This window comes from Embiotoca jacksoni, unplaced genomic scaffold (assembly GCF_022577435.1).
Source record: "Embiotoca jacksoni isolate LCO1_2020_lvr unplaced genomic scaffold, fEmbJac1.0.p SCAF_54, whole genome shotgun sequence".
Classification (NCBI taxonomy): Eukaryota; Metazoa; Chordata; class Actinopteri; family Embiotocidae; genus Embiotoca; species Embiotoca jacksoni.
The window spans coordinates 1449596-1464405 of record NW_027185408.1 but is presented as its reverse complement, the minus strand read 5'-3'; the positions used below and the strand labels follow the sequence as shown (position 1 = coordinate 1464405).

Sequence of the window (14810 nt, the reverse complement as noted above, 5' to 3'; positions counted from 1 at the left end):
CTTTCCTTTCCCAGTCAGCCAGCAGGGATGTGAGGCTTCAGAGAGACTCAACAGTACCGTGGATGTTCCAGGCAGGTATGTTGAGGATCGGTGGTGTCCACCGTGTCTCCATCTGTCCTCACATCTCATCACTGTCCTGCACAGACACACGGCGCCTTTTACAAGTCAGTTGGAAAACATGAGTACGAGTTAAACAATATTTCAAAGATGGTAATACTGGGGATCGCTCATGTTTTTAAATAGTGGTTAAAATATAAAAAAAAATCAACTACTAAAAAGTAGACTTTTTACTTTTATTGATAACAAACCAACAGAAGCTCTTATAAACGTCTAATTTCACATATTTGGAGCTAATAAATTGTCAATAATTCTAAAAGCTGTATTTGTTTGATACAGACTTTAGTTTTCATTCATGAACAACTTCTTTCAGCTGGAAACAAACTGTAGATTCAGCAGAAACAGGTTAAGTTCAACAATTATTGTCAGCTGATAGAAATGTGAATTATTTACAATAATTGAACCTTTCAGTGATATTACAGAGGGTTGGACATAGTTTGTTCAAACAACATCTTAAACACAACCTCTACAGCAAACAGACATTAAATGAGCCTTTCTTCAAATATCTAAGTACGGTCACGTTTCATTTCATCAACTGAAAGACAGAAAACATTTCAACAGGATTTATGAGGTGTTAAAGTTTGTCCCCCTCGAGTTCGGAAAACATTTTCAGGCCATCTTGCAGCAGGTTTCAGATCTCCCCACAGATGTTCAGTGATGTTCAGGTCAGGGGCCCCTGAGGGCCACTCCAACAGCCTGAGCTGGTGTTTCTTCAAGCAGTTCATGGTGGATTGTGAGGTTTTGCTCTGATCGTTGTCCTGTTGTAGAATCCAGCCTCTTTTCACTGTCCTGACTGACTGCAGGACGTCTGCATCCAGAATCTGCTGATGTTTAGCAGCCAAAGAGCTCAGTTTGACCTTCATCTGTCCAGATGGAAGTGAAGGTCAAAGTTCAGAGGTGAGGACATCATTTCACTACTTCTGACACAAAAAATATTCTGACATCACAATCAGTGATTCAATGGTGAACCAAAGAGAAACTTCATCCACCATCAACATTTAAAGCTGCTGTCACTTCCACAGACTCTTCCTCCTACAGAGAACACAGAGATGCTGAGGAACCAAGTGACAAGAACCTAAATCCAGGATACAGAGGTTCAGTGAATGTGGTGTTGAAGGTGTGGAGGTGGATCAGAGTGTCAGAGGAGATTCTGTAGAAGGACAGAGTGCCAGCAGGACAGTCCACATACACTGCTACTCTGTTGGAGGAAGAGGAGGAGGAGGAGGAGGATGAGGAGATGAATGTTTCTCTGTTATTGTGACAGACAGAGTAACGACCACCATCAGAGCAGAACAGACACCAGGACTGATCGTTCCCTCCAAAACAGCAGTCATGACTTCCTCCTCTCTTTCTGTTTCCTCTGTAACTCACTGCTATATCAACATCTCCTCTCCACTCGACCTCCCAGTAACAGCGACCAGTCAGACCAGTTCTACACAGCAGCTGACACCAGTAGTCAAATCTGTCTGGATGATCAGGATATGACTGATCTTCTTCCACCTTCGTCACCTTCCTGTTGTTGTCAGACAGTTTGAGTCTTCTGTTTACTGAGTTTGTGTCCAGTTCAAGTTCACAGAAATCTGATGGAGAGAAAAAGACACGACACAGCTGCAGTTTATCATCTGACACATCTGATGGCTTTTTTCTTTCTTTACTTACTGACTTGTTGTGCATTCTGAGAAAGTTTAATGATGATACTTTTTGTCAGGCTTTGACTTTTGGGGGACGACATACAGCTGGATCACTTGAACTAAGGCAAAGTAGAATCTTTAAATACGCTTCTCTGATCAAGTTTATTATTGCATCTGCTGTTTTAGGATATTTTGACTGCTAAAGCTTGGATGGTTTTTGGTAGCTGGAATTGTTTGTGATTGAATTCTTGTTTTCACTCAAGTAACTGTGAGTCAAAGAGAACAAGTTTAGAGTTAAACTGATGGTCTTTTATTCCAATTCTATTAAGGACTAATTGTATTTTACTTTCTACCGTTTGAGGTAAAAAGACTCTCCGAGAACAGTTTGTGACAAAATTTAGAGACTGTGTGAAAGTTTTCTTTGTTTAGAAATCAGTGGTGAGTTTCTATTGCTGCCCATTTGTAACACCTGGTGACGGGAGGCCAAACGAGCAGGGGGTGTGGTCTGACCAGCTGTAGCCAACCCTATTGGAAAACCAGGAAGTGTTTGAAGGGTCAGCGTCTGTGAGGGCTAGTCGTATGAAGACTCGGAGGATCGAGACAAAGAAGTCTTTTGTTGGAGTCTCCGGCGGACGCTGAGTATAACTACTGCTATCTGAATACGTGTGTACTTTCCGTACCTGTGCGTATATCTACTCGTAGATACTATCAGCCTCCCACTCGTTCACACCAACACCGTAACCTTTCCTCTCTTATCTATCCCACCCGTTCCACACATACCCAACACCTCGTCACAGGAGGACTCTGGAACTGACAGTCAGCTGAAGACAGACTTCATCTCTGGCTTTGATATCCAGCAATCGCTGGACTTCCTTGGTCTCACTGAGACCTGGATCACACCGGACAACACATCCACCCTGCTGCTCTCTCCTCTGACTTCTCCTTCAGCCTCACCCCCAGACCTCCTGGTAGGGGGAGGAGGGGGAGGGGGTGGTACAGGTCTACTCATCTCCCCCAAATGGAGTTTTTCTCTTTACCCACTTCCACTTCCTACCTCACTGTCTTCTGAGTTTCATGCTGTGACAGTTTCTCATCCGGTCCAATTAAACATTGTTGTCCTCTACCGTCCTCCAGGTTCTTTGGGAGATTTCTTGGATGAATTAGACGTCCTCCTGTCAAACTTCCCAGAAAATGGTCCTCCACTTGTCCTTCTGGGTGACTTTAACATCCAGATAGAGAAGTCATCTGACCTTTTACTTTTCCTGTCTTCCTTTGCTGTCTCCCTCAGTCCTTCCCCTCCTCCTCACAAAGGTTGGAACCACCTGGACTATATTTCACCAGAAACTGCTTCACATCTAACCTCACTGTAACTCCACTTCATGTCTCCGACCACTTCTTTATCTCTTACTCTCTCAAACTGACAACCTGACCACATCAACAGACTCTGGACCTGTCAGTCACAACATTCTCTCCCACTCTCCCTCCTCTCTCCCTCCTAATCCTCTCCTCCTCCTCTCTTCCTCCTCTCCCCTCCTCTCTCCCTCCTCTCTCCCTCCTCCTCCTCCTCCTTTCTCCCTTCTCTCCCTCCTCTCTCCCTCCTCTCCCCCTTCTCTCCTCCTTCTCTCCCCCTCCTGTCCCCCTCCTGTCTCCCTCCTCTATCCCTCCTCCTCCCTCATGCATCCTAACTCAGCCACAGACACTCTCCTTTCTCCTCTGTCTTCCTCTCTTGATTGTCTCTGTCCTCCTCCATGTCCTCCAGTCCTCCCCAGCTCCGCGGTTGTCTGAGAGACACTATGAGAGCAGCAGAAAGGAAATGTAGAAAATCTAACCACCCTGACGACCTGCTCACTTATCAATCTCTCCTCTCCTCTTTCTCTGCCTCTATTTCTGCAGCCAAAAGCTGTTTCTACCAAACCAGGATTCAATCCTCATTTTCCAAACCCAAAAACCTCTTCTCCATCTTTTCCAACCTCCAGGCCCTTTACCCCACCCCTTCTCCTCCCTCCTCCCTTCTACCAAGCCACTTCGTCAACTACTTTACTAAAAAGATAGATGATATATGCTCCTCATTTTCAAACCCAGCTTCTGTAACGACATGTCCATTTCTTCATCGCCTTCACTTTCCTCTTTCACCCCCCCCCCCCGTCTCCCAACCAAGTTGTTACCTTGGTAACCCCCCCCCCCCCCAACCACTTGCCCCCTTGACCCCATCCCATCTCATATTCTCCAGTCTATTGCTCCTGACCTTCTTCCTTTTCTCTCCCTCTCATCAACACTTCTCTGTCAACGGTCTGTTTCCTGAACTCTCTGAAGGAGAGAGTGAACCCTCTCCTGAAGAAACCCCCCCTCAACCCGTCTGAAGTGAACAACTACAGACCGTCTCTCTTCTTCCCTTTCTTTCCAAAACTCTGGAGCGAGCTATCTTCAATCAACTCTCCTCCTATCTCCACCATAATAACCTTCTTGACCACCAGTCTGGATTCAAAAGACCACTCGACAGAGACGGTCCTCCTTCTGTCTCTGATCAGCTTCACACTGCTAGAGCAGCCTCTCTCTCCTCTGTCCTGATCCTTCTGGACCTTCTGCTGCATTTGACACAGTGAACCACCAGATCCTTCTTTCCTCCTTCAGGACCTCGGTGTCTCAGGCTCTGCTCTCTCCCTGTTCTCATCCTACCTCAACGACCTCACTTACCGGGTAACATGGAGAGGATCTGTGTCTGAACCTTGTCCTCTCACTACTGGTGTCCCTCAAGGCTCCGTCCTGGGTCCCCTCCTCTTCTCTCTGTACACCAACTCTCTCGGCTCTGTCCCAACACCCAACTGATCCTTTCTTTTCCCTGATCTGAAACACAGGTAGCAGCATGAATCTCTGCCTGTCTGACTGATATCTCTCAGTGGATGTCCTCACACCACCTGAAAATCAACCTTGACAAGACTGAACTGCTCTTCCTTCCAGGGAAAGACTCTCCCACCCTCGACCTGACTACTACCTTCAACAACTCTGTTATCCCGACCCTGACAGCTAAGAACCTCGGTGACACTCGACAGTCAACTCTCTCTTACTGCCAACATCACTGCAACAACACGTTCCTGTAGATACATGCTGCACAACATTAGGAGAATACGTCCTCTTCTCACTCAGAAGGAGGTGCAGATTCTGGTCCAGATTCTGGTCCAGGTTCTGGTCATCTCACGCCCAGACTATTTTAACTCCCTCCTGGCAGGTCTACCCGTTAGTCCCATTCGTCCTCTGCAGCTCATCCAGAATGCAGCAACTGGACTGGTCTTTAACCTCCCGAAATTCACTCCTCCTCCTTATCCTCCTCTTCCTCCTCCGCTCCCATCACTGGTTACTAGTAGCCGCCCGCATCCGTTTCCAAACATTGGTACTTTGTACCGTGCTGTGAACAGATCAGGTCCAGTCTACATCCAGGACATGGTCCAACCTTACGTCCCAGCCCGTTCACTCCGGTCTGCATAAGCCAATCAGCTTGTTGCTCCCTCACTGAGCTAAACACTCTACAAAATCACGACTGTTCGCTGTCCTGGCTCCTAAATGGTGGAATGAGCTCCCCAACGACATCAGGACAGCAGAAACTCTGTACACCTTCCGACGCAAACTAAAAACGCACCTCTTCCGACTTTACCTTGAATCAAAGAACTTTAGTATCTTAAAATGGAACTTTCTTTTAGCACTTTGTAGTTTGGCTTTCTTGAAGAAATTGTATTTTCTTGATTCTTGTTGTTCTGGGTTTTGTACCCTCATGGTTGAAAAGCGTCAGCTAAATGAAATGTAATATAATGTAATGTGTATCAGTCAAACTTACACTTCCTGAGACCAGGTTTTAACCACTGCTCTCCACCATGGTCCACCCTGGAGGAAGAAACAGTCACAATGATTTTGTATCCAACAGGAGTCCTAACTGCTGTTCAACATGAAGCAGAGTTCCTCAGTTTGTCAGTGAGACACAGAAACAGAATGAAACTCATCAGTGTCAACTGTCTCTCTGATGGTTTCACTGCTGTCTGTGAGGAAAACACCTGAAGAAGAAGTGATGCAGAAATAATCAGAGAGCTTAGTCTCCACTGATCTGCTCTGTTTTTATGGATGTCCTCCCACATGTGAAATATTGGTCTCTGCATGTTGTCCCTTAAAATGAACAGTTTGACAAACATTCACATGAACAGCTGAACTGTTTTCAGACTGTTCACAGATCAGTCCAACCACCACATTCAGTTGGTTTGTGTAATTTACATGTTCAGAATCGAGGGTGTAATGATGGAGGGAGTCAGCTGTAGAGACTGAAGCTCTGCAAGGAAAAGTTGTAACTCTGGACTGAAAAATAAAACTGACTTGATTTTAGAACTTCATATAAAAACGACTGTATTTCAGAGTGAGAACTGAGGCCGAACTTTGAGTCATGAACTTCTCAAATTTGAGATAATGATGGAGAAAAATCTAAATTCAGGTGATCTCTGAGGTCATGAAGGTTTATTCTTTCTGCACTGTGGATGTCTGCTGCATGTTTTTATGTTAATACATCAATCAATAATTGTTGAGATACTTTAGTACAAACTAAAAGTGTAAACCTCCTGGGTTCATCCTCTGGGGATCATAAATGTCTGAACAGATGTTCATCTCATTATGTTTACTAGTTGTTGAGATGAATCAGTTTGGACCAAAGTGGTGATCGACTGATGAACACTGTCGTCCCTACAGCCAGGCTGATAACATGGTTCAAGATTAGAAGGATTTGACACCAACTTCACAATGTTTCTAATGAACAGCTGTTTCCATTTGATAAAAGAATTCTGAGGATCCACATGTTTCCTAACTCAGACCTCCTCACTCCTCTGAACAGAAACAAGAGAAACAAGTCATCCTTCATGATGATGGACCTGAGCAACAACACATGAAGTCAAATCAGTCAGCCAAACCTGTACTGTGTGAGCTCTGGTTGTCTGTCCATACCTGAGAGTGTCCAGTCTCCAATGAGGATCCTCCAGACCAGCAGACAGCAGCTTCATTCCGGAGTCTCCTGGATGATTGTAGCTCAGGTCCAGCTCTCTCAGATGGGAGGGTTTGGAGCTCAGAGCTGAGGCCAGAGAAGCACAGCCTTCCTCTGAGATTAGACAACCTGACAGACTGGAGTCAGAAAAATATCATCAAGTCCAGACACAACAAGAAAAATCCTTCAGATGTTGAACATCTGCATCAACATGATCTTAAGGATAATTTAACTGATCAACAACCAGATGTTTCCTGACCTCAGAGTCTCCAGTTTACAGTGAGGACTCTCCAGACCAGCAGACAGCAGCTTCACTCCTGAATCCTGCAGGTCGTTGTGACTCAGGTCCAGCTCTCTCAGACTGGAGGACTGGGAGCTGAAAACTGAGGACAGAGCTTCACAGCTTCTCTCTGACAGGTTACAGCCAGTCAGCCTGAGAAGAATTAACAATGAACACAAACTGTTTTATTTGTTATTTACAAAATGAAACATGTTTGAAATGGTTGATACATCCTCGTACAGAGCTTTGTTGGAGGCTTTGACCACTGGCAGCAGCCTCAGAAGAGCCTCCTCTGAAGCAGAGTATTTCTTCAGGTCAAACACGTCCAGATGTTCTTCTGATGACAGTAAGATGAAGACCAGAGCTGACCACTGAGCAGGAGACAGTTTATCTGTGGAGAGACATCCTGATCTCAGGGACTGTTGGATCTCCTCCACCAGAGAACCATCATTCAGTTCATTCAGACAGTGGAACAGATTGATGCTTCTCTCTGCAGACAGATTCTCACTGATCTTCTTCTTGATGTACTGGACTGTTGTCTGATAGGTCTGTGAGCTACTTCCTGTCTGTGTCAGCAGGCCTCGTAGGAGAGTCTGATTGGTCTGCAATGAAAGACCTAGAAGGAAGCGGAGGAATAAGTCCAGGTGTCCATTTGGACTTCTTAAAGATTCGTCCACAGCAGTCTGGTGGAGGTGGATCAGTTTTGTTTTGTGTCTGAAGACTTTAGACAAAGATGTTGTTTGTTGTTCCTTCATCAGGTTGACAGCAAAGTTGACGAAGGTCAGATGGACGTGAAGAGCAGCCAGAAACTCCTGAACGCTCAGATGGACGAAGCAGAACACCTTGTCCTGGTACAGCCCGCTCTCCTCTTTAAAGATCTGGGTGAACACTCCTGAGTACACCGAGGCTGCTCTGATATCGATGCCACACTCTGTCAGGTCGGATTCATAGAAGATCAGGTTTCCTTTCTGCAGCTGATCAAAAGCCAGTTTTCCCAGAGACTCCATCATCTTCCTGCTGTTTTTATTCCAGTGTGGATCTGTCTCAGCTCCTCCATCATACTTGACCTGCTTCACTTTGGCCTGAACCACCAGGAAGTGGATGAACATCTCCGTCAGGGTCTTGGGCAGCTCTCCTCCGTCTCTGCTTTTCAACACGTCCTCCAGAACTGTAGCAGTGATCCAGCAGAAGACCGGGATGTGGCACATGATGTGGAGGCTTCGGGATGTCTTGATGTGGGATATGATGCTGCTGGCCTGCTCTTCATCTCTGAACCTCCTCCTGAAGTACTCCTCCTTCTGCGGGTCAGTGAACCCTCTGACCTCTGTCACCATGCCGACACACTCGGCAGGGATCTGATTGGCCGCTGCAGGTCGTGTGGTTATCCAGAGGCGAGCGGAGGGAAGCAGTTTCCCCCTGATGAGGTTGGTCAGCAGCACATCCACTGAGGTGGACTCTGTAACATCAGTCAGGATTTCATTGTTGTGGAAGTCCAGAGGAAGTCGACACTCATCCAGACCGTCAAAGATGAACACAACCTGGAAGTGTTCAAAACTGCAGATTCCTGCTGCTTTGGTTTCAGTGAAGAAGAGATGAACCAGTTCCACCAAACTGAACTTTCTCTCTTTCAGCACATTCAGCTCTCTGAAAGTGAACGGAAACATGAACTGGATGTTCTGGTTGGTTTTGTCTTCAGCCCAGTCCAGAGTGAACTTCTGTGTTAACACTGTCTTCCCGATGCCAGCCACTCCCTTTGTCAGCACTGTTCTGGTTGGTTCATGTCTTCCAGGTAAGCCTTTAAAGATGTCTTCTTGTCTGATGGTTGTTTCTGGTCTGTCTGATTTCCTGGATGTTGTTTCAATCTGTCTGACCTCATGTTCATCATTGACCTCTGCAGTCCCTCCCTCTGTGATGTACAGCTCTGTGTAGATCTCATTCAGAAGGGTTCGGTTTCCTGCTTTAGAAATCCCCTCAAACACACTCTGGAACTTCTTCCTCAGGTTTGACTTGAGTTGTCGACACTCTGCAGGATTACTTCCTAAAAAACATACAAACAAACAACAAGTGAATGTCTCAGTAAACCTGAAGATAAACTTTTTAACATTGTAAATATTTTGTCTCCATGAAATCAATTCTTCACATCAGTTGTGGACAAACAGTTTCTGACTGTTTTCAGTCCAGAAGAATTCACAGATGTGATGAAGATGTTTGCATCATATTAACAGCAGAGTTTGGAAATCTAAGTTTCTCCCATGTTTCCTCTTTCCATCATGTTCCAGCTGTTAAAATCCTCTTACTGCTCTGCAGACAGTCAGCCAGCTCCTCCTGTTTCAGTCTCCTCAGGAAGTGTAGTGTGATCTTCAGAAATGACTCTCTGCTCCTCCTCTGCTCTTCATCCTCACCCTCCAACACCTCCTCATCCTCACTTTGACTCTCTAAGCATTCTGGGTAATCTGGACTCAGAATTTTCTGCATCTTCTTCAGCTCGTTCTTTACAAAACTGATCATGTTCTCCTCCAGCAGCTGAAACAGACAAATATATCAACTTTAATACACAGAACGTATCAGATCATTTTAAACATGGACTGAAATCCTGCTGATCTACAGAGTGCAGCAGGGAGAATGTGAGTTTTGGTAATTCACTATTTAGTTTGTGTGTTTACACACCAGAAATATGGAGTCCAGCTTTGTTTCTGGAACGTCTGAGTCCTGCTGATCAACTCTGTAAAGTCAACATCAAAACACAAGATGTTTGGTCAGAATTAATCCAGAAACATAAAGTAAAGAGACTTCATGTTTTTAGTTACCAAGACAACCAACACCTGACAGAAGCTGAACAGGAAGACAAAACATCCATTTTAAATCACTAATCCAGTCAGACGCCAGTATTTCTCATTCTTACCTTTGATCTTCAGACTTTTATCAACCTTTAGATTCAGTGGGTTTAAACTTTAAACCCTGCAGGTGATGTGCAGGAGATTCTCTGTTGCTGCTTCATGATTAAAAAAAATCTCACTCAAAGCTCAGCCTGTCTCTCAGGAGTCCAGTTTTTTCCTCCGTTTTGCCCCCGATCACCTCTCCTCCTGTGTCCCCTGTCTTTGTCTGTGGCCACGCCCCTCACCTCCCGTGTCTACGCCCCTCACCGGTCCCAGCAGATGCAGCCACTCAGCCCTGATCACCACCTGCAGGTGTGCTGCATCTCCCTGATCACCTCCCCAGACTATATGTAACCTGCCCCTGCACAACTCTGGTTGTGGGTTCATTTTTGTTAGCCACCCGTCCGTCTTCCGTCTGCTCTCCGTCCGTCTTCCGTCTGCTCTCCGTCAGCTCTCCATCAGCTCTCCGTCAGTCCTGTTCCTGTTCCCGTTCCTCCGGCCTCTGTGCCTCCTGCGGATATTCCCCGTCAAAATCACCAGTCGGTGGAGTTGCCCTCCAGGCTTGGAAGATTGTTGATGCCGTCCCTTCCGCTGGTCTGCCGGCTGCCCTGTTACCCGTGTCCCCCTAGAGCTGTCGGTCGAGTTGCCCTCCCGACTGGACGTAAGTGGACACAATAGGTGCCACCTTTTGTTTGTTGTTTGTTTTTGTTACAATAAAGACTGTATTTTTGGAACTGGAAACCTCGAGTCTGTGAGCTTGCATTTGGGTCCTGGAAAAACACCCACCACATAACACTGTCAATAATAGTGATGTCTGGAGTTTAGTTATTGGAACGTCATCGACTCTTCAGACTCTCAAAGTGTGATTTGGATCAGTTGCTCAATAGTTACAACTCAGGATGAAATGTCAAGTGTTAATGTGCTTTAAAAATGAATAATAAAATCTTTAAATCATTTCTGAAATGTAGAGAGCTGGTTCAGTCATCTTAACAAGCAGCTGCCTGAATACAGGTCCAGGTAGAAAAATTATTTTTTTCTTTACACTTGTACATCAACGCACTAAACTCATTACTGATGAACTGACTTCATCCTTACTTACATTTTCTTAAATACATTTCTTTTACTTTCAGTATTCATGTGTGTTTGTGGAAACGTTACTACAGTTGACCTTTGTCCATCAGCTTTACAATCACTTCTTCAGACTGAGAGACATGTGGAGGCAGCCACCAGCCTGGTCTGTATGGGTCTCCTCTGTGTGGTCCGATGAAGCCCGGCTCTGCATGGAGTCTTTAAATGTATAAATATGATCACCCCTGCTGAACACTGGAAAACCCTCTTTCTGAATACCCGGACACAAGAACAGTTGGGTTTCAGTTTCACACTGAATGGAAAGAAAGTGATCAATGAGTTCAGACATTATGACATCAGGAGGGTTTGATACTAAATGACAAACATTTCACGTTATTACCTTTGTTCAACAGACTGGTGTCCTTCTTTGAAGTGAATAGGTTCCATCATAGACCCGTCATCCTTCATGGACACACAGCTGGGTTCAGGAGAATCTGGTTCCTGCTGAAGGATCCTGATGGAAACAGAGATGTGTAGCTTTCAGTTTTAACCCTGCAGATTGTGTGTTTTGTTGGACGCTAACAGAAACATGAATACATCGAGTGTGTTTCCATGAACCTGCAGTTCCAACAAACTGGCATTGCTGAACTAAAGAGACTAAAGAATCTGAGTCTGACGTCCTTTGATCCTCTGAGCTGAGGTGATCCCACCCCTGTGATCTTTGACCATTTTCTTCTTGTGGGCCTCTTTAATTTGATCTTCACTGTCAGCTCAAACATGATGGCCTGCTCTGAGGTTTCTGACTGTAGGACCACGTCATGCAGGGTTACTTGTTACAGACAACTCTTCCTCCTCTCCAGCTCCCTGAACAGATTTCCTTCTGAGTCTCTGTGTGAAGACAGTTTGGTTCCTTTCAACGAACATACAGATTCAACTGCCTGAGATCATCTGTCCAAGCTGCCAACTGTCTCTCCAGATGTCTCCAATCTTCTTTTGAGGTGAATAATAAGTTCAACACAAAGACGTTATGACATCAGGAGGGTTTGAAATCAAAAGACAAACTTTAAACATTATTACCTTTGTTTAACAGACTTGTGTCCATCTTTGAAGTCAATAGGTTCGTCCATACACCGGACTCTCTTCATGGACACACAGCTGGGAGCAGGACAGTCCTGTCTCTCCTGCTGGACTCTGATAGAAATAAAAGGATTGAAAAATATAGGGTACCAAATGACCATCAGTACAACAAAAAGATGATAAATGGAGAAGAGGAGTGAATCAGTGAATCTGTTTGATTCCTCCAAAGTGAAGCTGCTGAAAGGTGAACAGCAGCAGACGGTGGTTGTACTCGTCACATCCCAGCTGGGAGTCGGAGGACAAATGGAAAAGAAGCTCAACAAACGATCACTGAAAGATATTTTGGTAAAAGTCATGTTTTAATATTCTCATTTATGTCACTGTTAATAACTCCATCAATTCTAGAGTCTGAATCCATCTTTAAAATGTTCAGGTGATCTTCAAGTGGAGTTACATTCAGGTGACTCACTGTGTTTCAGAAGAAGGTCGCTCTTTAAAAGCGGGAGGAAGCTCCATAGATCGGTCACTCTTCATGGACACACAGCTGGGAACAGGTTCAGGTTCAGGTCCAGGTCCAGGTCCAGCAGGTCTGAGCTGCTGCTTTGTTCTTCAACAGAACACACAGAGCTCTGAGTGAGAATAATGATGGTGCAGTGATGTGAGTGCTGAGCTGTGACGTGGAGAAGAGTCGTGGACAGTTAGAGACGGTCGTCTCACCTCTGAGCTTCGGTCCGGCTCTCATGTTCCCCACACAGAGTGGTCTTCGAGGGACGCACTCCGTCCTCTCTGTCCTCCCACTGATCCATAGCAGAGCCCACAGCTTCACACAAACACAACAACCTGCTCAGTACGTACAACAACATTCACACTACAACAGTGTCACTCTGGATTCCACCACCAGAGGGCGCCAAAGTAAATACAGTTCAGATCCTGTTCAGATTTCCACTGAGGATGGATGTTAGGAAACAACATGAACTCTCTTCATTTCTGTCCAGGTGTGTTTTTCTGATCTACCTGCTAAAAGTTATATTTCACTTGTTTAAAGGAGGTGATGTGATGAATTCAGGCAGAAGTGAATGAAATCCTCACCAGGTGAATTCAGATCCCGTCACAGAGTCGTTCTACCTTCACCTGCAGAGGAAACACAGAGAGAAGCTGCTGCTGATTCTGCTTCATCATCAGTCTGACGTCTTCGTCATCCTCTCAGAACCTCACTGTCAAAGTCTGGAAACTTCAAGATGACAGAAAACCAGAGTTCAACTCAGATCACAAGAAAATAAAATATCTCAGAGTGTAAAATCTGTTTCAGTGTTTATCAGTCCAAAGATAAATGTCAATATTTCTATCTGCTACATGAAAGACGGAAAGAACAGAGAGTCTGTAAAAGTATTAAACCTAAACAGGCTGTAACTTTTCTCTAAAAGTTCATATTTTCTTTGACTTGTAAAATCTGCTCCATTTGGAGGAGCTGAGGCTGTTTTTCAGCGACGCCTCCATCTGTGTTGAAGCTCAACAAAGAGCTGAGAGAGTCTGAACAGATCCATGAAAACATTCAACACAGCTGTAGTTTCTAAGAGTCGCTGATGTTGAAATATGACCTCAGTGAAAAACATCTTTTTAAACTGTTTCTGTAGTCGTGTCGTATTTGATGTCTTTGCTGTTTAATCATTGATGGATGATAACGATGTCATCACAGAAGGTTTTATCATTTTATAGCTGCAATAAAAGAACTTTGAACCTTGTTGTTTTTTTATGAATCCCACATCATCTACAGCAAAACATTCATCAGTGAGACAGTGAGAATATAAAACATGTTTCTGAACACATGATGCAGACATGATGTGAAAAACATGCTCCGTTATTCCAGAAAGAGAATTGAACGTGTTTCTGTTTCCTCCTCACTGTGAACATTTTCAAAGATCTCTGACTGACTGTCACATATTTGATGACTTTATTACCTGTTAATAACCAACCAGTCCAGCTGTGAACAACGTCAGACCGGACAGTGAACGCTCCCCACTAACTGAATCACACGGGCCGTTAAAATGATCGACGGTTTCAAAGTTACTGAACATGTCGACTCTTCATGCGGTCGCAACAGAAAACACAGAACGAGTTCAGGAAAACTGAGCTGGGTTTAAAAGTTCAGGAGCTGCTTCAGAAGAGTCAGCGTTGATCTGACAGACAGCGACGTCATTTTTATTGATCGGACCGGTTCCATGTCAAAAACCTATCAGATGAAGATGGAAACTGTTTGTTACCTTCTGATGGAGGAAATAATCGTCGTGAAGCCGGCGAGTGAAGAAGTTCATCAGCAGCTTTAAGATGGAAACCGAGCAGAGAAAGAAGAAACATGGAGCGGACAGCAGGACGAGTTCAGACGTCTCTCAGCTCTCTGACTTCTTCAGACTGAAGTCTTCTTTCAGGAAATCTGATCCTTCAGACCTTTGGAATAAAGATTTAACATTAACAGACATCATAACTCCTTATCAGCTGCATCATAAAGATAAGGCGATTCAATATGACATTAATTTACCAACAAGGAAATAAAAGTTCAAAAAAGTTGATGCAGTCTAACAGGGTGAACAACAGCACTTTAATTCAGCAAGGAAGTAGGTGACGATAAACCGTCAGTTACATTAGAAGTGTCACTCAGATGAATTCAATGTTTTATACACATACTTCAATGAAACATGTTTATTGATTATCATTTTGAATATTTCAGCTGCTGCACGTTTCTCTTAGAGACA

The 14810-nt window shown here is 44.6% G+C and overlaps 1 protein-coding gene and 1 pseudogene across 1 annotated transcript; one reads left to right on the top strand and one right to left on the bottom strand.

The window, feature by feature from the left end:
* Positions 1 to 1149: 1149 nt before the first annotated feature.
* Positions 1150 to 14474, bottom strand: LOC138212303 (NLR family CARD domain-containing protein 3-like). The gene is made up of 10 exons (XM_069172611.1): positions 14322 to 14474; positions 12778 to 13191; positions 12530 to 12667; positions 9707 to 9761; positions 9337 to 9562; positions 7280 to 9077; positions 7019 to 7192; positions 6723 to 6896; positions 5578 to 5624; positions 1150 to 1697 (listed from the first exon to the last, which is right to left on the bottom strand). The coding sequence occupies exons 2-10, from the start codon at positions 12921 to 12923 to the stop codon at positions 1150 to 1152; spliced, it is 3306 nt and encodes a 1101-aa protein (XP_069028712.1). The 5' UTR covers positions 12924 to 13191; positions 14322 to 14474.
* LOC138212215 (uncharacterized) lies at positions 1959 to 3165 on the top strand (annotated as a pseudogene).
* Positions 14475 to 14810: the final 336 nt, after the last annotated feature.

What these genes read in the sequence shown, in the direction of transcription:
- LOC138212303 (XM_069172611.1), bottom strand. Translation starts at nt 12,923, where the DNA reads ATGTTGTTGTACGTACTGAGCAGGTTGTTGTGTTTGTGTGAAGCTGTG. An exon ending in AAAGCCTCCAACAAAGCTCT is followed by an intron (nt 7,193 to 7,279) that starts GTACGAGGATGT and finishes AATTCTTCTCAG; the next exon opens with GCTGACTGGCTGTAACCTGT. An exon ending in AAAACCTGGTCTCAGGAAGT is followed by an intron (nt 1,698 to 5,577) that starts GTAAGTTTGACT and finishes TCTCTCCATCAG; the next exon opens with ATTTCTGTGAACTTGAACTG.